At 37.4% G+C, this 22,768-nt stretch overlaps 1 protein-coding gene across 7 annotated transcripts in view; it reads left to right on the forward strand.

The window, feature by feature from the left end:
• The window catches only part of NR3C1 (nuclear receptor subfamily 3 group C member 1), a 106,859-nt gene that overhangs the window by 66,929 nt on the left and 17,162 nt on the right, over nucleotides 1–22,768 (forward strand). For 5 of the 7 annotated variants that reach the window (XM_036240882.1, XM_036240883.1, XM_036240881.1 and 2 more), the window contains exons 3-5: nucleotides 12,942–13,108; nucleotides 20,342–20,458; nucleotides 22,308–22,586. In XM_036240882.1, coding sequence (XP_036096775.1) covers nucleotides 12,942–13,108; nucleotides 20,342–20,458; nucleotides 22,308–22,586 — 563 coding nt within the window. The remainder of the gene's footprint in view (nucleotides 1–12,941; nucleotides 13,109–20,341; nucleotides 20,459–22,307; nucleotides 22,587–22,768) is intronic. The other 2 variants (XM_036240888.1, XM_036240886.1) reach the window with 1 other exon arrangement.

Genomic DNA, 22,768 nt, shown 5'->3' on the forward strand with positions numbered 1-22,768 from the left:
GAGGTTTATAAAACCTTTAAAAACAAATGTCATTCCTTTCGTTTTACTGGCTTCCAGAGGGAGCTGAACTAAAAGCATGTGCTAACAATATCATCTTTAACCAGGACTACATTTGGCCATTTTATTTTCAAGCTCACACTTTAAAGAGTAAAGAAGTATTATCACGTGGGCAAATAGTAAGGGCTCTGAACATCACAGGCATATATACCATCAGCCTTGAAGAACTTTAAAATAAGACTTAAAATTAGAACTTTCTAGATAAATCCTCAATAGACCGTGTTGAAATTCTTAATTCTTACAAATTGAGAAGACAAACCCACAGTAGAGAAATAGGCAATTTTCATCAATTATCGACCAGATGTGTTAGGAGCGAAGATGGTAGAATGCATGTACCTGCTTTCCAGAGAGGGAGGGTAGGCAGTTTAACAACGTGCAAAAAGCCCTGAAAAGCCCTGAATCTGTCCACTGGCTTTCCTTGTCCTTCTAGGAAATTAATATGTAATCAAAGATGTTTGTGAAGGTTTCTGCAGTGATAGTTATGATAGTGAGAAAACAAAAACAGAGAATGACCAAAAATGAGGGAATGGCTAAGTTACAGCTGAATACTTTGCAATCATCAAAGAATGATGTAATGGAACATTATCTATTGACAGGAGTTTTTCTGAAAATGTTAACTGATGAACAACAGATGGGCAGTGCCTCACATATAAAAAGCTACATGCAAAGCAGTCCTCTATGGTGTTATCCCAAAAATAAATATATACAATTTTTTTTAAAGATTAAGGATATGTATAGAAGCATTTACTGGTTTTCTCTAATAAAAGTATAATGGTTTTATTTTCCAATTTAAACTTTTTGGTGTTTTTCAAATTTTCTAAGTATTACTTTTATAATTTTATTTATTTTAAACTTCTTTATTGTTGACTGTACTACAGATGTCCCCTCTTTTTCCCCCCATTGACTCCCTCCTCCCCAAGCCTGCCTTTTCCTGCCTTCCCACACCATTGTCTGTCCATTGGCGGAAGTTCTTTGGTTTATAATTTTAAAAGTATCTTCCAATTTAGTTTTATTTGGCCTAGTTGTATATTTCCAAGTGGACGTGAAGCAATAATCTTGGAGTAGATGGACTACGAAAAAAATAGTTTGAGCTTTATGGACACAATAATGAGTTTTCTCCAGTGTGAGGATCATATTGAGTTTTTAGCTCACCTTTCCCACATGAGTAAAAAATGGAGCATGTCCACACCTAGAACCGCCTCAGCTTGTCACCGCTCCCCTGTCCTTGATGTTTGTGTGTTGATGCTGGGAGGAGGGGGTGCGACGACAGCGAATTGCTTCCTATTCTGACCTTCAGGCCCACCAGTCATTTCCACTGTCCACTGAAGTGGCAAAAGACATGAGCCCTTCCTGTTCTCCATTGTGTTAAGTTCCCCTTGGTCACTGTTTCTCATTCCTCTCAGATTTAGGGTTTACTCTACATTTTAGAAATCACACACAAAAAAATTCCTTTATATTAGTTTACTCTTTTTGGGCACTGTGAAAAAAATTAAAATTTCCAACAGAAATGTTCTCAGATATTATTTACATCCTTCTGTCCCCCTTTTTGAGGAGGGGGTGAATTTCCTCCTCAGGTTCTAAAAGTAGGCAAACTTTTGCTAACTACCTCCATGTAATTTTGAAAGATTCTTTCTAATGCTCTTGGTATTCTTAATTCTTATGGCTGAAGTATTAAGATCCAGTCTGTGGCTCTTACAGAAAGTGATGGGTAAGTAAAAAACCAAATGAACACTTGGGGTGTCCAAACAGTCTAAGCATGAAGTCGTGATGCTCGTGCATTGACTGTCCACCTAACAGGTAACAGTCCACACTGTGATGTATTGTTTTACTGTTCTAAAAACTTGTCAGCTTTCAGTATTAATGTGGGAGAATCATTTATCAACAATGAAACATTTAGTCCAGAGTTGTCAGATATTTGTGTTACAAATTAATGACTTGTCCTTAAAATATCAATTTTGTGATTCATGTTTTGGCAGGTGGTAAATGTCTTGTGTTCTGTTTTAAACAATAGATGAAAATTTTGTCAAAGTCACTGTTTTTTTTTTACGACCAACCAGGGCCGGGGACAAACTGCAACCGAAGTACGTGCCCTTAGCGGGAACCGAACCCGGGTCTCTCCGGACCGCAGGCCAACGCTCTAACCGCTGAGCCAAACCGGCCAGGGCCAAAGTCACTGTTTTATTGGTTCCTTTTCTCCCCTGCCCCTCTCAAAACCCTATAATGTTTTGTTGCTGTGTTTAACTGTATTGAATTGTGAAATATTTTGAAGTGATAATTTTGTTGAAAGTAACAAGTCTAAAAAACACTTGATATTTTAAATTGAGGACTTTATTTTCAGAAGCTTCATTTCTCTCAGACTTTGGAGCAATGGTTTGCTGGGAATATCTTATCTGCACTGGTATTCAGCAGGCTCTGTTTCCTGCACACAGAAGCTACTGCTTACATAAGAACTCAACTTAAAAATGCTTCTTTCTTTATTTTTTAAAAAATATGTTTTTATTTATTTTTTTGAGAGCAAGGAAGAGAGAGAGAAACATATATTGGCTGCCCCCCTGCACGCCCTATACTGGGGATCAAGCCTGCAACCCAGGTGTGTGCCCTGACTGGGAATCGAACAGGGACCTCTCAGTCCATGGGATGACACTGAGCCACACCAGCCCAGCAAGCTTACTTTTCTTTATTGTTAAATTTGCAAAAGTGAAACTACATGATAGCTAGAAAAAGGGTATGTGGACAAATATAAGTCAGAGTACATATTATATACAATGCCACAATACATTATGTTTTCAGTACTTTTTGGCTGTTATTTAATGGATCTTACCAAAGTAAAGAAATTACTGAATTTTAGCACAATTCAAATATAGTTTTTTAAAATGCTGCCAACCTTTTTTATATCTGGATAATGCAGGGTAAATAGATAATAAATGGATATTGGTGAAAAGTATTCTAGATTTGTGGTAACTATTACTTTGGGCATCAGTTGACCTTAGAATCTGTGAAATAGCTCTAATATCCTGTAGTTAGTATCACTGTAATTCCTTCTAATTTAATCTACCATACAGTTAAATAACCAAAATGTTATCATTTGTATGTGCCAAAAACTTAAAAAGCAGCAGATTTGGAATCTTGAATTCAAATGTAAACTTAGCCTTCTCAATAGTATTATATGGTATTCTGGGGACAGTTCTCTAATGTTTGTGTCTTAATTTATGCTTCTGTAAAATAAGATTATCTTTAAGGATAGTGATGAAGATTATAGACGATGTATATCAAATGCCTAGCTCAGAAGGAGTGCCAAATAAATGGTAGCTGTTATTATATAACCAGGTTGAATGCGTAATTATGGTACTGTATAATTAGTGCCCTTAAATTGAATAACTACAGTTTTTTTTTTTGTTTTATTGGTCTTTTAAACATCAGTTGATATGTTAGTTTATACCCATATTTTTTTCTAGTCAATAGATATAAACCTTCCAGCCATAAAACTGGTAGTGTGTGTGTGTGTGTGGGAGGGGGGGGTGGCTAGACAGTTGCTTTCTAGTTAAGGCTGTATACCATTAAGTTCATTTTACTTAAGTGTTATCCATTTTCCAAAAAAGTACAAATTACTATTCACATCACTTTATATCTCCACCTGGATATTTTGGTGGAGCAGCATATTTTAGAAAAATCAAATGCATCTCAAAAAACTCCAAGTTCCAATACATTAGTGAAAAATACTGCTTCAGAGCAAAATTGGTATTCCTGCTTCTATTCAGACTTTTGATACATGGTCTCCATATTAATTCTGTACTTAGTGGCTAGTGTGGCATTATCTTAATTTAGAATATGAGTATGTTAATTTTAGATTTAAGGCAATATAACAGGAATATAAAAAAAAAATGGAAGTGACCTGCATGCTTTCATGTCATTTAATTTTAGATCATTTCTACTCCATTTTGATACCAAGGATAGTCAGAAGAGGAATTATTTTTTATGTTTAACTTTACCTCAAGACATCTACTTGGTGACACACACTATTTAAAACCATCAAGCTGAGCAGATAGTACCATGCAGGTACCTGCCAGGCAACACGATCTTGAGGGTGAGGAACATGGATTTTGGAGCCAGGCAGTGCTAAATTCAAAATCTAGTGTGCTATCATGACTTCAGGCAAACACATGGCTTAATCTCTGTATTCTCATCTGTAAAATGGGCCAGTAGTAAGGATAATTTGAGATAATTATTAAGGAACCTAGCCATGGAACTTAGCATTAAAAAAATCAGTCAGTTGGTTTCCAATATGACTATTACTATGGGTTGGTTTTGTTTCACCTACTGAAAACATTTTTGGTCTCAAATTTTCCTCTAACCGCCTGTACTGCAGATGTCCATATCATTCTAAAGACTACTTTCTTATTTCTTCCTTCTAAGGACAAATTTGCCAATGTTTTCACTTTCTCTTGAATACTTAAAATTATTCCTTTAAGTTGTTTAGGTGGGTATTTAGGAACCAGGGTGTGAAGGGAGAGTATCATCAAAACCTGAGGGAAATGAAGATAGAAAAAACACCACCAACCAAAAAAAATAACCCCCACCAACAAAACCTCATGGTATTGTTAGACTGGCATGATAGCAAAACCAAGAAGTTCTCACACTAATGTAAAAATCTAATAATTGAAACCTGGGCTCTGGGCTGAAGAAAGGGAGAGAGGGAGTATGTGGCCTTAGGTCAAGTCGAGGTCAGTTCTGAGGGTTTTATTACTTTATAGTGACATAAATATGAATTTAAAAATAGCTGTTCTGTATTTGTTTTATTTGACAAATATCTTTGTAAGGATTAGGAATTGTGCTAATCATGCGGTATGAGGTATACGTATATTAGTTTGTGGATCATTTGAATTAGCCAAATACAGACTATTGCACAATTTTAAGTCAACTGTGTTTACCAACTTGACCTGCTCTGGCAACCCTTACCTGGACAAAAGTCTTGATATGCAGATTATAACTGGAAGCAGGCATGGGGAGTGTGCTACCTTTCGCTGTATATCACTGAGACATCAGATCTCAGCCCGTGAAGTAAAAGCATTGTTGTGAAGACATAGATTCACCTCAGCATCTCAGTTAACACCACTTGATCACAGTGAGGGAGGTGGTGCTAACTTTGGTGTCAGAAAGACCTTGGTTTTGAATCCTTACTGTTCGTTACTATGTCCCTTAGGCAAGTCAACTTATCAAAACCTCAGTTTCCTCATCTGTAAAACAATGAAAATAGTATGCACCTCAGCTTTGTGGAGAAGATTAAAGGGCATAATGTATATAAGGAAAGAGCTTGCATGTAGATATCTATATTCCGGGCACAATCTCATAAATATCTACCATGTTAGCTGCCTCAAATTCTTTTGCAGAACAGATGAAGATATAACCTATAAATAGGTTAAATAAAGTAACATATACTGGGCATTATACAAGATGCTGGACTACCTAAAGGAATTATTGATAGAAACATACATTGGAAGGTATCATAGGATCACCTGTGTAAAGTGATACATGGCAGTGTTTAAGGGAACCTAGAGATACATGATCAGAAAAAATATAGTGGACACTCCAGTCACTTCATAAATATTTGTAGAATGCACAATCCCTACCTAAGATCATAGAGAAACCAACTGGCTGCTGTAGAGGAGTTGGGACGACGTGATTGGAGAGAGAAGAACCAGTTTGTAGACCACGTTGAGCTTGTACTATATACAGTGGAGGGGCCCGGAGACTTTCAGTAATGATAGGCAGAAGGAGTTTCAGCAGTGTGGTGGGTAGAATGGAAGGAGAAGCAGCCAGAGCCAGGAGAGTGCTTAGTATAAGCCATTGCAGTGGTTAAGGCATGAGGAGAGGGAAGGCATTAAGATAGTGGTGGCAGAAGTGAACCAGAAGAAAAAGGTACATGGTATAGTGTCATAGGGAGTAATAAATAGTGTGGAAAAGGGGTTGGGATTGGTAAAAATCTGTGCATTTAAGCTTACGTTACTAAGTATAGTGAGAAGAATTTAAGTCCTCTAAGAATGGAATAAGATATTTAGAAATGTTACTAAGTATAGTGAGAAGAATTTAAGTCCCTCTAAGAATGGAATAAGATATTTAGAAATGTTACTGTTGTGGTTAAGGTGGAAATGAGTGGTTTTTGTTGGTTTTTGTCACCTTTATTCAAGTATTTCATAGCAGTTATATTACAAATTACAGTAAATGTTCAAAATTACAGAATTCAATAAAATACATATCTAGGGTTAAAACTGATGGCTGTGGAGTTGTTTTTGAGCTTAAATCTAACCTGTGATTAACTTTTTACATCGTTTCATGGCTTGTTTTTCCTCATATACCAATGTAGTTGTAATTTTATTACATTTTATTTTTAGGGAGTAGGGAAATAATGTTATCTTCCCTTTAAGTTGGTTCGGTTACAGTGCTATTCTGTAGGTATCTGCATATATAGTGGGATATATATATAAGTAGGCAATAAGTGTGCCATTGTCTCAAACCTGTTGTTGCCTTCTTGGACGATGTCACATTCATAATTTTGTAGTACCAACAAATCCTTTAGCTAATTCAGGGATAAATGGCAGTCAGAAAATACAATCGCCTGGTGTATATAGCTGAGTATTTACATTTTCCCTAATGAGCAAAGATAAGAAAAGTGCAGGTGACTTTAATATATAAAAACCACCATTTAGAGCTTGTGCTAGAGGGAAAAATAAAGTTAAATTACTCAAGTTAATCACTAGACCTGTCTAGTCCTTGGCCTCAGCTCTGTTTTGAATCTCTTTTTGGACTTGAATCAAATAATATTTAGAGCTGCCTCAGTAGGGCATTGCTCCATTTTTAAAGATAGTTCAGAAGATTTTTAAATGTTTCTGGTTTCTTCTTGAATTTTTTTCTTGTTGCTTATAGCTTTATGGCAAGGGTTTTTTAACCTCAGCACTGCTACCGTTTGCAGCTGGATAGTTATTTGTTGTGGGGACTGTCCTCTGCATTGTGGGGTGTTTAGGAGTACCCTATCCTCTTCTCACTAGATGCCAGTAGCATCTCCCCAGGTTTGACAACCAAAAGCATTTCCAGTCAGCGCTAAATGTCCCCTGGGGAGCAAAACTGTTCCCAGTTGAGAGCCACTGCTTTATGGTATTGGGACGAAATTGGTAAACCAATGAGAATATACTAATTCCACTTGTAGTTGCTAAAAAGTTAATACAGTTGTAGCAGTTTTATTTACAGGATTTCTTAATACTGTTAAGAAATGTGAATTAATACTTGTTCTCTAAGGTGATCATAAGCTTTTGCTTTTTTCCCAAATGGGTTTATTGCATTTCATTGAAAAACTGTTTATTAAATGTACTTGAAGGGTAAGTCAACCATGCCAATTGGGTTTGTAAGAGTGATCATCTCTGTTCCTTTCTCTTTGGGGGAAAGCCTCTTACTTAGTAAGCAGTACTGGTATCAATTTGTCAGTCCCCATTTAGAAATAGGGCAATTGAGATTAAAAGCTCACCAAGCTACTACATTGCAGTTAGGTAATGAATTCTCTAGCCTGTTTAACTTAAGAGTCCTTACTATTAGTGATTCTCAATATGTGGTCCATGGACCCCAGGGAGACCCCAAGTTCTTTTCAGAACAATTTTCATGATAATACATAGTTTTTATTTGCCTTTTTCTCTTTGTTGATATTTACATTGGATGGTACATAAACAATGATTAGTAAAACTGCTGGCATCTTAGGGTACAGCAGTCACTGTATTCACCATGCATTCATGGTTAAAAAAGAAAGTTCTTTGTAAGAATACCCTTGAGGAAGCAAAATACTAATTCTGTTAAATCTCTACCCTTGAATAGATGTCTCTTAAATCTCTCTCTGTGACCAATGGGAAGAGGCAGAAAGCCCTCACTGCTGCATGTAGCACCTGACGGCTGTCTCAGAGGGGAGCACATGTGAGATGAAGTTGGGAGCTGAGCAGGCCCCTTTTTTCATGGCATCCTATGGACAAACTACAGTTCTAAGACTTGCTTATTTGGCACGTTTTCTCAGAAATGACTGAAGTGAGCTTATCACTTCAAGGAAGACAACTGACAGTATTTGTTGCCAGTTGATAAAAATTAGAACTTTCAAACAAAATTTAGAACTTTGCAAGACATTAACTGCCACTGTCAGCCTGACAGATGTGACTCCTTTATACTGTGTAATGAACTGTGTCAACACTTGGAAGGTCTGCATAACTCAGGGAGCCAATATTTCCCAAATGACTAATGCTTGATAGTACAAAATCATGCATGAGTAAAAGATCCTTTCAAAGTGCAAGGCAGACCAATGGATTTTAATGTAAGAGTTACAAAAAGTTCACTGATAATGGTTTCAGATTCCACATTGGAACACTAATCTTTACAAAAATAAGTTGTCAACTTTTGGTGTAATATAAAAAAATATCTAAACTTAAGCTTCTAAGGGACCATTAACCTTCCCCTAGCTATTTATAGCACTTCTCTTCCCCTAGGATACTCCAGAAGGGGAGGAGGAATTGGGGAGGGAGAAAAAAGAAGTGAATGGGGTAGGAGGTTGATAAAAGAGTATTGTTTGATGATCACCAAGGGTGTGCCCAGTACTTTATATAAATGTGATATATCATCCACACAAAAATTCCTAAAATGGTACTAATAAGGAAACAGACTCAGGGGTTGTCAGCTAACCACTGTGGTACATAGTTGTTAGAACCCTGGAGTAAGGATTTGAAACCAGATTTGTCTGTTCATGTAGCTGATTCTCTGCCTAGTAGTACTATGACACAGAGGCAGCTAAAAAATATTCTGCTTCTCCTACCTAGATCAGAGTTACAAGGTTCATCACCATTCCAGTAGTGTATTTCATGCATCACATGACTTCTTATAAGATATGACCTTTGTGTGCTCACCGTACATTCAGGTGCCAGGAAGTGTGTGCTGAATGAAAGGATGTGATTTACCTGCACATTTTACTTCTCAAGGTGTGTGATTAATTTTTACAATCCATCCATGACTGTCCATCAGTGATCCTCCTTCCATCGGTTGCTTTTTTTTTTTTTTTTAACAAGAGAATTAGATAGAAAAACCCTATTTTACACATGTTCTTTCTCTTATAAACTTAGTAGCCTTAGGAATAACTCAGTATCCATTCCGAATGGGAAACATATTCAAGTGTAATACCTGGAACAAAGCTTTTTGTTCCTATGAGTCTTCACACTTAAAAGAAAGCACCGCAGATGTAGTCAGTTTTAACAGAACCTCAGCATCTTCAGAATGTTTGGCATGGCTGTAAACACACATTGAGCAAAGACCATAACATTTTAGCTTTTTCATGCAAAGAGAGTGTAATATGCATTTATTAAATTATGGTGTGCTTATGTCTTTCTGTCATGTATCATTAAAAAATGGTGATTCCATATGGTTTTCCTTTCAGTTCTAACCATTTTCTTGTACCCTAGCCCTGTTAGCAGTATTACAGGGTTATGTTTGCAAGTGAATACCATTTTGCATTTATCCAACTCTCCTAATGGTGTTTATTACAGGCCATCATAGTCCTCATATTTGTGTGACAAAAACTGATTTTTTTCCCACTGATGTCTGTGGTATACTTGGCAACTTTCCACGTACTCAGTTCTTATCTGATGTACTAGCCCAGAATGACTGCCTGAAGGGATACCAAAAGCCTGACTTAAGCTCCAGATTCTTAGCTACAGTGCTATCAATCCATTTGTTCATTTAGTTTTAACTTTACCTTTTGTTATTTGTAGCTTACAGTTCAGTGGCCTGAACATGTTTTGCAGATGATCTAATTTATAAGTGAGAATTTGGGAATACTATTCTAGGTTTTAGACTTAATATTACTTTCTACTTATATAATACATGTATAATGCCTTTTATAAAATCTCCAGTTTTGCTGAAAGAGAAAAGAATAAACAGTTATCGAGTGCCAGCTAGCTGCAGGAACTCTGTGCTTGACTTTCTACATGTCCTCTTTTCACAACAACACACACACCATGACGTCCTTCCCAGTTTACTCATGAGGAAACTGAGGCTCAAAGCTTTTTAAGTGGTAGAGCATGTCATTTTGATCACAGACAGGCTCCCTCATCGACCTCCTCCTACTGCATGAACTCCTCTAGAGGGTTGTTGAGAGGGAAGGTGAGATTCTGTTCATAAAAGTGTTTTAAAATTAGAAAGTACTACAAATACTTGAAAAAATTTAAATACATATATGTATTACATGAGAATTTCAAATATTTAAATATTGCATTTATTTTCCATAAACTAAGTACACAAACAACTGGTTGGTCCCTAAAAATAGATGTCAGATGACAAGATTGGCTGAGCAGGAATAGGAGCATCTTTATAACACATTGCTCCGTTCATTCACTCCAAGGCCTTCCTACTCTGTACAACTCTGGCCCAGAGCAGCTCCCCACTGTAGTCACACAAGTTCTCGCTGATCAAGGGTGGCTCATCCACACCTACAGCAGAGTCCTTTCAGGTTATCTCCTCATTGTAGGCTTTCACTGTGTACTCAGTCCACTCTCTCGGAGCTAGTAGGAAATCAATACCTTGTGGTGTGGAAGCATCCAGAAATTCTTCCCAGTCGTCAGAGAACAGTATGAAACCCTGGGTCCTATTCCCAGAATTGGGATGGTGGGAATGCTGTCTTGTTGGCTAAGCCTCTTAGACAAACAGGGTCGGCAAGGTGCAGTAAGCTTCCTTTGAGGACAGAATTTAGGGGGAACTTTTGGGTTTAGAGGCCTAATTACTAAAAGTGACATTTATAAAACAAATTGTCATTCTATAATTACCTTTTCACTTTTATTTCTAAAACAGGACAAAGATGTCACTTCATAAATATAGTTCTAACCATGTCAAAACAATTTCTTTAGTTCTGTGAATTTTAGCATGTTTGTAATTGTGATTTAATACACTGAGTCCTCACTTAATGTCATCCATAGTTTCTGTGACTTTAAGTGAAATGATGTACATAACAAAACAACATTGAACAAAATGACATTATTTGAAGACCTGCTGTACTGTTATTGGCTGCAGTTATAAAGAACAACAAAGGGACAGCTAACAGAGTAGGCAAGTTAAGAAAATTTTAGAGCCCATCCAGTGTGGCTTAGTGGATTGAGCATTGTCCTGTGGACTGAGAGATCTTGGTCCGATTCCCTGTTGGGGCACTTGTTCGGGTTGTGGGCTTGATCCCCAGTAGGGGGCGTGCAGGAGGCAGCTGATTGATGTTTCTTTTCACATCCATGTTTCTCTCCCTAAAAAAAAACAATAAAAATATATTTTAACGTTTTTATTTTTATGTTAGAGAGAAGTAATGGTATTCTTATGAACTTATATAGGTGATAAATCATTGTGGAACACACTTTAATATGTATAGTTCCACAATCAACAGATTGCCACCATTCATATTTTTTAAAAACACAAAACCAGAAAAGGAATAGGCAGTCTCCAGATACTCTTTTTAGAGAGTCTTTTAGTTACAGAAAGTTACAAGGTTAGAAACTTTTGAGTTGTACAATATAATACAATAAGTTTGGTTCTAAAGTTAGCAGGAAAGATCAAAATTCCTTAGGAAGATACAACATTGGAAAGCATTGTATGATCTATTATGAAGTGCTTTATAGTTCATTTTTCCTTTAGCATTAAAAGGATTGCTATTTTGCTGGTTTATAAATATTTTTATAAGCAAATAGTGAGTACAATTAGAGTATATATCCACTGTACAATTCTTTAAGTTTTTTTGAGGGTTTTTTCCCAAAAACAAAAATTAGGAAAAGAATGTTTGTCTTAAAATACTAGACCTGCACTCATTGTGGTGAAAAGTCTGCAAAATGAAAAATGAGACCTAGTAGGAGAACCAGATTCCCATTCTCCATCTTTTTCTTCAGGGCACATTGAGTGGGAGGGCAGAGGGTCCTTACTATTGAAAGCCTAGTGCGTTTTCCAGCTGTACTGCAAGCCAGACAAGAAAGTTATGGAAAGGAATGCTTCTGTATTAGTCTTCTGTGAGTCATAAGAAACCCTGGTTTCAGCTAGGATGACACTGGCAATGAGAGATGTAGGACCAAACTCTCATAAGAAGTTTTAACTCAAGTGGAGGACATGAGTGGAATTGTAATGAGACTTAACTGCATTTATAAAAGATGCCTGCACGAGATAATAAAATAGGGGGGGGGGTTGATGTTCTAAGCCAGCGGTTCTCAACCTGTGGGTCACGACCCCTTTGGGGGTTGAACGACCCTTTCTCAGGGGTCACCTAAGACATAACAGTAGCAAAATTACAGTTATGAAGTAGCAATGAAAATAATTTTATGGCCGGGGGTCACCCCAACATGAGTAACTGTATTAAATGGTCGCAGCATTTAGGAAGGTTGAAACCACTGTTAAGCAATTAAAGGGGTGGGAGGAATCTTTGGGGAGTGAATAGACATATACTATCTCTTGATCGTGGTGTTATACAATTATCTATTTAATGAAACTCATCTAGTGTGTACTTATAAATGATGAGTGTCATTGTAGATAAAGGACACCTTAATAAAGGTGGTTATAAGTATAAACAAATTCTAAGCAACTCAACATTGTAATTTCTAAGTGAAACACAACTTTTTATGGGATACTTAAGAGATTAGATCTTAATTTTGTATAAAAGAACAAAATAATTATTCGACTATAGTTAGATAGCATATTTTGATGCTTGCTGGTACTTGAGGCCAGAGTTCAGTGTGAACATGCTCACTGTGGAATGAGAAGCTAAGAGAACTATATTTTGATGTGTTGTTACTGTTTTTCTTTGACAGTCATGACAGCTAAATCATAACACTGCTTTCTTCCTTCTTTAGCCCTGGAATGAGACCTGATGTAAGCTCTCCTCCTTCATCCAGCTCAGCAGCAACGGGACCACCCCCCAAACTCTGCCTTGTGTGCTCTGACGAAGCTTCAGGATGTCATTATGGAGTCTTGACCTGTGGGAGCTGTAAAGTCTTCTTCAAAAGAGCAGTGGAAGGTAGTGTGTGTTTTGAAGAGTTTTATTTTCCCTCTATTTGGTTCTTATTTCTCAGGGTGGATTTTGAAATTTCTGTTATAGGCAAAGCTTATTAAGGCTAAAAGTCAGTAAAGGGGGAAGAGGAGGGTCTTTAGGGGGAAAGAAATATTTTGAAAAGCAACATAAAACAACTAGAATAAAATAGAAGTGTAAACTGAAAGGAAGGAGCTTGGTCAGAGAACAGTAGGTAACTGTAAGAAGTGGCATCATGAGAAATAACGGTATTAGATTCGGGCAATAGCAGTACTCATTGTATTAGAGTCATGGGCTTTAATTCCTATAAATTAGTTGTTTTTAAAGTCACCAACTGTTTCAGCCTGGCAAAAATGAGTGACAGAACTAGGGGGAAACGCTGTTCTGCTATTGGGCCAGGGCACTGTGCTCACTGGTATAAACACAACATGAAACTTGATCCCTGCCCTCTGGGAGGTCACAGTCTACTTCAGGTGAAAGGTGAGTTACCAAGGTACAGAGATTATAATACAGAAGAGCAAGTGATCAACTGCCCGAGGAGGTCAGAAAAGGTATTTTGGAGATGGTGATTTGACTTTACAAATACTGTATTAATATAAACTTGACCCTTGGTGTACACTCAGCCTGCTGACAAGGACAAGAGTATCAGCTCTTTAAAGAAGGAGAAATTCCTTCCATAGCAAATTATTATTGGAAGTCACTAAAATTTTCTGATATTGCCAGTGAATACTCTTGAGAAAAATGATGTAATTCAGTCATCTGTAAAGCAGTTTGAAGGCAGTGTGGCCTGAGTGAGTGGATTATTACCTAACGATTACTCTGATTATATTAATTTTTAAAGAAATAATTGTTCATTCACAGTATGAGAAGGATTATTATTATCATTTGGCTAGATTTGTGTCTGCATCCTTAAGACTTAGACGAGTCATTTTCTTTTGTTTGGATTACTTTTTTAATACATTAGCAAACTATAAAATTACTCGCTACCCGCTTAGAGCATAGGGAAGCAGGTTTTGACTGGGTTAGTAACTCCCAGCTATTGAGTACAGTCCTGAGTAAAGCCCACCCTTGCTTAATGAAATGCCTCTAACAAAGTATTTACAGCAAACCCTAGAGAAGGAAGTTTCTTCTTTCCTCACTTTACTTGAATCATCACTTTCTTAACTGGTTAGTTATTTCCATGATATAAATGCAGTGATAACAGAAGTACAGTATTGCTGTACATAAATAATATCAACAAATTGATTTCTGAAAGTGAAAGTGAGAGTGAGATTGTGGAGCCTTAAAAGAAATAGGGTATTTAAAAAAATTATTTTTTCATTTTTCTCCATTTTAACTAAAATATTCTTTAAAACAGGGCTGCAAATTCAAATGCCTGCAGGGACCCACTGTGTCATTCTGGCCAAATATAATACAACTGGGGGAAGGAGGGCAGCTATTGCTATTACAAAGTCAAGCGTGTCCTACCTAAAAGCATCCAAATGCAATTTAAAAAGAAAGCTAAATATACTTCTCACTGCAAGCTATATGCCCTCTGATCTTAATCTCTGCTTTAGAATTAAATTCTTATATTTGTCTTTGGGTAAAATTTAATTAAATATTAGCTCTACTTTTTCAAAATGTTTATCATTCAAATAGTTCAGTTAAGTGTGATGGCTAGATTACATGGTTAATAAGAAGAGGTTTAAATGTGGACTGTGTTAAGGAAATCCTTTACTTGGATTTTAATGTTCTCCAAGGTCCCTTTCAGCTCTAAAATTCTGTAGTCCTTTGACAACCTATCTAGATATGATGGAAATGTTTTAAAACCCAGATGCATATTTTGGCACACCTTTTAAAAATTATGAAGATATAGGTCGTATGATATGCATTACACTTATCATTTTGTAGCAGGTGTTATAAATGGAGTGCTAAGTTTTCCCCAAAAATTGGCATATTATAATAAATACCCAAACATTGAACTGTTTTTAGAAAATTTGCAGAAGTTTGGCTTATTTATTGTCCATACAACTCAAATCAAGGATAGCTACTTTGAATTTTTTTTCGATATTCTGTAAGTCATTCTTCTGCATACAAAAGAGAACTTTGGGCAGCTTCATTCCTTTTGATGTATACTACTAGTTCAGTGATCCTTTTTCCCTCAAGCCCCTTTGTACAAAAATACATTTAATTTTTAATTTACCATGTACCATGTATTGTGTTTTAAAAGATCATACCATTTAATTAACAGCCGTGAACTCTTAGATGCTATTATGATTCATATTTGATGGACTAGGAAACTGAGGCTCAGAGAGTGTAGCTGGCAACTGGGATTGAAACAGCTATCTCCAAACAGGCTCTTAACCTCAGTGTCACACTGACTCCCTGAGAGATATATGATAAAAATCTGTCACCTGGCAGTTTATAATCTAGTTAGATTCTGAGATGAAAGTTATTACACAGGCATTATTTAATAGCTATCATTTATTGAGTACTTACAATGTGCTAGGCACTATTGGAAGAACCTTCTACACAACTGCCTTTAATCCTTATAGAAGCCCAGCCAGACAGGTGCTAATTTTCCAGATTTACAGATGTGGAAGCAGAGGCTCAGAAAAGTTAATAAACATTACTGAGATCACATAGTTAGGAAATAGAGCTGCGATTCAGATCATCAGCTTCCTGGCACCTTACCAGTGCACTTTCTACTATATCACACTGGGTTTTTTTAAAAAAAATGTTCTTATTACCTAGAGAGTGTGGCTTGATGGTTGAGCGTCGAGCCATGCACCAAGAGGTCACCAGTTCGATTCCCAGTCAGGGCACATGCCCAGATTGTGGGCCCAATCCCCAGCGGGATGCATGCAGGAGGCAGCCAATCAGTGTTCTCTCTCATCAATGCTTCTATCTCTCTCTCTCCCTAAAATTTAAAAAAATATATGTTTTTATTGATTTTTTTAGAGAGAGATAGAAACATCAGTCGGCTGCCACATCCTGCACGTCCCCCCCCCCCCGCCCCCCGTATTAAGCCTGAAACCCAGGTATGTGCCCTGACCGTCACAGTTCACATTTAAAAGTTGGCTACTGTAGGCATGGTTCAGAGTGTCGACCTGCATACCAAAGGGTCATGGGTTCGATTCCCAGTCAAGGGCACTTACCTGGGTTGCAGGTTTGATCCCTGGTCCTAGTAGGAGTTGTGAGGGAGGCAATCAATTGATGTGTCTCTCTCACATTGATATTTCTCTCCCTCTTCCCCTCTAAAAAAAACAATGGAAAAAATATCATCGGGTGAGGATTATTAACAAAAAAAAACAAAAATAAAGTTGGCTACTTCAAATAAGGTATACAAACTGCAAAAAACCCTAGAACATGCCCTTTGCTGTGTTACCAATTCCCTGTACCACTTTCAGGATCTTGTCCATGTCTATGCATCACTGCCCTATTTATTAACATTTTTTTTATTTATCTTTTTTTTTTTTTTATCCTCACCCGAGGACATTTTTCCATTATTTGTTCAGATAGAGTGGGAGGGAGAGAGAGGAAGAGAGAAACATTGATGTGAAAAGGACACATTGAGTGGCTGCCATCCGCACGACCAACCAGGGCCAAACTGCAACCGAGGTACGTGCCCTTAGCAGGAACCGAACCCGGGTCTCTCTGGACCACAAGCCAGTGCTCCAACCGCTGAGCCAAACCGGCCAGGGCAAAAGTCCTTGGGTTTTTTTGGTACGTGCCCTTTGCGGGAACTGAACCCGGGACTCTCTGGTCCGCAGGCCAACGCTCCAACCGCTGAGCCAAACTAGCCAAGGCTTAACATTTTTTAGATCACTCTTTTTTATCCGCGGACACTTTTGCATTTCTCTTCAGATAGAGCTGGAGGGAGAGAGGGAGGAAGAGAGAGAAACATTACGTGAGAGAGACACATCGACTGGTTGCAACCCACACAACCCCAACCGGAGCCAGGGACAAACTGCAAGTGAGGTACGTGCCCTTAGCAGAACTCCCCTCTCTCTGGTCTGCGGGCCAAGGCTCTAACTGCTGAGCAAAATAGACCAGGGCTAGATCACTCTTTTTTAAACATAAATTATTTAAAAAAAAAACACGCACACCTTTACTATCCCCTACTGTATTATCTGTTGCTGTATAACAAATTACCCCCCCCAAATGAGTAAATTAAAACAAGAGGCATTTACTATGTCATGCAGTTTCTGAGAGTCAGGAATGTGGGAGCAGCTTTGTAGCTGGGTAGTCCTGGGACACTCGTGAGGTTCCATTCAGACTGTTGCTGGGGCTGCTGTCATCCAAAGGCTCCACTTCCACCCCATTAACATTGCTTTTGGCAGGAAGCTTCAGTTCCCCACTGTGTGGGCCTCCTCTAGGACTGTTGTCAGCATAACAGCTGGCATCCCCCAAAACAAATGATCCTCAAGAGTAAGTTACCAACATGGAAACAGTGTCTTTAGAACTTAATCTCAGATGTGACATACACTTTTGCCATACTTTATTGGTCACATGGACCAATCCTGATAGAGTATGGAAAGGGACTACACAGACCATTGGGGACCATCTTGGAGGTTGGTTACTAAATCTACCACAAATAAAAACTAGAATCACTTGCCAAAAATAGATTTACCCACAAAAATAAATATGATGCAAACAAAACAATGTTAAGAAATTCCAGCTGGGCCCTGGCCGGTTTGGCTCAGCGGTTAGAGCATTGGCCCACAGAACAAAGAGTCCCGGGTTCGGTTCCCGCTAAGGTCATGTACTTCGGTTGCAGTTTGTCCCCGGCCCCAGTTGGGGTCATGTGGGTGGCAGCCAGTCAGTGTGTCTCTCTTACAGACACATCGATGTGCGCCTCCCCCCAACCCATTTGAAGATAAATGCAAAAATGTCCTCAGGTGAGGATAAAGAAAAAGAAATTCTAGCTGGCTTGAAGGCTTTTTCCTGTCATCTACTCTCTATTAGTTAGAAAGGGAATTTCCCAAATGGTATAAGACCAGGGACTCCAAACTAAGACATCCCTCTGTCTTTTTTAAAATGATTGATGACTGACTTTAGTGGTTCATGTCCAGGCCTTGTAAAATAGTGATCACTCCTCATTTTATAAATGAGACACAGACTTGTCCAACTTCATACTAATAACCAGATAGGACTAACTTAACTTAAAGATTCAGTGCCCCCTGATCCTCTAGCTCAGATTCTTAGATAGCTAATACATACCTGGGATAAAGAAATCATTATTAGCACAATATGCACATCCTTATATTTTGCTTGGACATAAATAAAGCATTAGAATATTTTCTGTTTTTCTCAATGAGTAATTTGTCAAGTCTTTTCTCATTAACTGCAGGACAGTAATTTGTTGATATTCTCATAGAGTAGAAATTCTTTATAACTGCTTCGAGTATGGATACATCTGTTGTTCCTACTTTTGCTTTAATAGAGGATAGAATTATTGCATTGATGCTTGCACTTTATGTTCAAGAAAAACAGCAAGGAAACACACACAATGTAGAAAGGCATTGAAACAGCTGGTTTGGACATTTGGCAGTGGACAGCAGTTCTGGAACAGGGCCATTAGTCAACTCAGTGGCCTACTGCTCACAAAGAATTGAACCTGATACAGTTAACCATCTACCCAAAACGAATGCTTAAAGAGCACTGTGACTTATCATATCAGGAAGAAGTAAATATAGTTTGTTTTCAGCCAAGGCAAGTCTCAAGTTGTTCTATGCAGAAAGAGTCTTTTCCTAAAAATCAAAACTAGGTATAGTAAACCTAGTGAATTGAATTTTTCGCTTTCCTCTGAATATAATTTATTTTTGAGAAGAGAAATAGCTTGTAGTCTTGTGAAGACCACCTCCTGTAGTATAAGGTTTGTAGACTCTTAGTTGTCTAGTGTATTTGACACGCTGGTCTTGTGCAGAAGGATCCTTTGTTCTTGCCAGGCCAGTAGATCCTCAGGTATTTTTCTTCAACATCCAATAATCAGATTAAAAGAAAATTACAAGAGCCTGGCCAGCATGGCTCAGTGGATTGAGCATCATCCCATGGACTAAGAGGTCCTGGTTCAATTCCCAGCCAAGGCATGTGCCCAGACTGCAGGTTCGATCCCCAGGCAGAGGGGTTGGTGTACAGGAGACAGCCAATTGGTGTTTCTATCTTTCTCTAATAAAAAAGAAAATTATAGGATTGTGCATATAGGAGGAGGCAGGGAGACTTTCAGTCTTTTCCTATTTATTTTTTCACCCAATGATATTTTTTCCATTGATTTTTAGAGACTGGAAGGAAGGGTGAGGTGGGGAGAGAGAAACATCGATGTGAGAGAGATACATTGATAGGTTGCCCCCTGCTTGGACCCCGTCTGGGATCGAACCCATGACCCTTTGGTGCACAGGCTGACACTAACTGCTGAGCCATAGCTAGTCTTTTCCTTTTAACTTTTCCGTGAAAACTTTTGCCAAGTGAAAATTGTACTTCTACCTCTAACACGTTACGTATACCTGGGTACCACAAGATTTTAGACAGTAGTGGTCTTTAATATTTGGGATCAGTGGTGAATTCAAACATTCTTATATTCTAAAATATAAGATGTGAAATAATTAACAATTCTCTATAAGATCTAGATACAGGAGTTTAATTTGCCAAGTCTGTGTTCACCTAACTAGTTGATGGCAACCTTAACTTTCAAGATTGTAAACTATCACTCATTTGAAATTGGTAGGGGAGCGCATTTTATTTGCATGTGGTGCATAATGTCGAATGAAAGTCACTGACTCGTTGGGATTTTCGCAGTATTGTAAAGCCAGTTTTAGTCCTTAAGCATCAGTATGTCAGAACTAATAATAAAATAGGAATTATAGACATCTCCTGTAACTGTTAAAAGAAGAAACTGTTTAAAGTACAATTTATCAAGAAAGAGGTTACCCTTGGTGGGGAGTGCCTGAGTGTTTATGGGGTACTGTTGTTCTGCTTCTTGATCTGAGAGCTGCTTACATGGAGACGTTCAGTTTATGAAAATGCACTTTTCTATATGTATGCTGTGTAAAGTTTTTTTTTAATTAATCATGTTTAATTTGTTAAATAGAATGAGACCTTTCAACATTGTAACGGCAATGTAAGCAACTCCACTGTACCTTCCTCAATCAATGCCTTTGTTCCACCTAAAACAAAAACAGTCACTCCAGAAAAAATATCTTTAAGACCTGTGAAATTTTAACAGTGCCTTTATTTTCCATATAGGACAGCACAATTATCTTTGTGCTGGAAGAAATGATTGTATCATTGATAAAATTCGAAGAAAAAACTGCCCAGCATGCCGCTACCGAAAATGTCTTCAAGCTGGAATGAACCTGGAAGGTAATGTGAAGGCCTGAAGAGAACTGTCTATGCATCATATAAGAATTTATTTCACTTTTTAAAATATAAGCAGATGTAATAATTTAGTTAACAGTATATGTGTGCCTGATGAGCACAATTTCATATTTCTGCTCAATAAAAGAAGTTTTTAGTTTTTAAATTAATATTTCATATTTTGCTTAAGTTTATTCACCAGCTCTTATTACTCAATTCAGTATAGCCAGACTATGCACTAAAAAAAGGAAATTCTATAATAATTACAAAACTTGGAGCAACGTTATTTTTGTAGAACTCCTCAAGGTGGCCTTGGATGGGTTTTGTTTTTCAAAGTAAAGAAGAAACCTGAAATTAGTTAAAAGCTTGATTTTCATATTCCTGTGTATATAACAAGTTGTATAATTAACATTGATCTCATCATTTAAAAACTTTCCTTCGGAAAATTAGGAATTCTGCTTTAATTGAAATTGCAAGTTCCATGAAGGTGATGATGGTGATCTAATAGCTTAGTATTTGTTGTGGTAGCACTTTTACTCAGCCATACTCACCAAGAAGACAGGCACTAGACAATACAACAGGACCTGTATTCTAGTTTATTTACAGAGTCATCACAAAATGGGATGGCACACTGCAAAAGGAAAAGAGCCACAGAGAGGCGGAGGGTCGATTAATTCTGTCCTAGAAGAAGCAACATTGCATTTTAAATCTAAAAAAGCTAAGTAGGAATTAGGTGAAAATAAGTCAGAGACATGATCAGATTTGTATTTTAGAAAGACCAATCTAACAAGACATGGTGCTATCAGAGGAAGAATGGGAGCCATGTGGTCCTTTTGATAGAAGAGAGACTAACTGTGAGAGCTATTTAGTGCATACTATGGGTGTGTTTTTAAATATAAGTAGATTTATAGGTGTGATTACATAGTTCCAGTTTGTCATTTAATAATATATTAGCACATATCATGCAGTTGATAATTTGTAGAAAAACTGAAAGGCTTTTAAATATCTCAGTTAATGGTGTTTTGCATATGTGTGATTTTAGTGTAAAAGGCTCATTTTTGTGTTTAATTATTCCAGTGTATAGCAGACCATAATACTTAAGAACAATATAGATGAGCCGCGTGTTTCATAGTGTTTTTTTTTTTTTTTTACAATCTTTAGAACTATTCTTATGTTCCTTGGAGTGTTTCCCCTAAGCCAGGCAGTTTCATGATAACCCAGAGTAAGTTTGCAGAAGCCACCAGCTCTCTGAATCTAATTCTCTCCATAAGTGTACTATAAGGGGTATATTTTGATACTGGTGCCCCATACCAAATAATTCTCAAGAAATATTTTAAGGCAGCCTTCTTCACTGCCTGAAGTGCCTAGCATTTTCATATAGATAAGGTTTTTAATGGTTATCCCACGTTTACCTCATTTTAAGGTATATTATAGTCATTCCAAATATAGCTTTATTTTTGGTATAGAGAGTCAAGGGGGACTTAAAGGCAAAGAGGCTTATGACGTTACCAGATGGAACCATTCTACTCAATGTAAATGATAGTAAAAGTAATTTCCCTTATATAAACGATGAAAATTTTGACTTTGAAGTGCAAGTGAGACAGAAATTAATGAATCTATGAAAGTGGTTTGTTTAGACTGCTTTAACATAGTATTGCAAGACATGTAGTTACTTTGTATAAAGTATAACTTTAACAAAGAAGTAACTACTTTGTAGCAAAAATTAATATACAAATGGGTTTCTCTTGGTCCTTTTCTTTCAGAGAAAAAAATTCTCTAATACCTCCTGAATAAACTTTGCCACCTCCACCTTCCCATCACAACTCATTTCTGTGTATTTTTTAAATACCCACAGCTCGAAAAACAAAGAAAAAGATAAAAGGAATTCAGCAGGCCACCACTACAGGAATCCCACAAGAAACTTGCGAAAATCTTAACAAAACAGTAGTTCCTGCAACATTACCACAACTCACACCTACCCTGGTGTCACTGCTGGAGGTCATTGAACCCGAGGTGTTATTTGCAGGATATGATAGCTCTATTCCAGATACAACCTGGCGGATCATGACCACCCTCAACATGTTAGGTGGACGGCAAGTGATTGCAGCGGTGAAATGGGCAAAGGCAATACCAGGTAAAATGCAAAAGATGACAAAACGAAGACACACATTTTTGTATTTTTCTTTTCTAAAAAATTATAGTTGATATATACAATATTGTATGAATTTCAGGTGTCTGTTTTTATACCTTATGATGTAATAATCACTATGATATGTCTACTAACATCTGTCACCTTACAAAGTTATTAAGATATTA

The sequence above is a fragment of the Molossus molossus genome, unplaced genomic scaffold (assembly GCF_014108415.1).
Source record: "Molossus molossus isolate mMolMol1 unplaced genomic scaffold, mMolMol1.p scaffold_m16_p_4, whole genome shotgun sequence".
Lineage (NCBI taxonomy): Eukaryota > Metazoa > Chordata > Mammalia > Chiroptera > Molossidae > Molossus > Molossus molossus.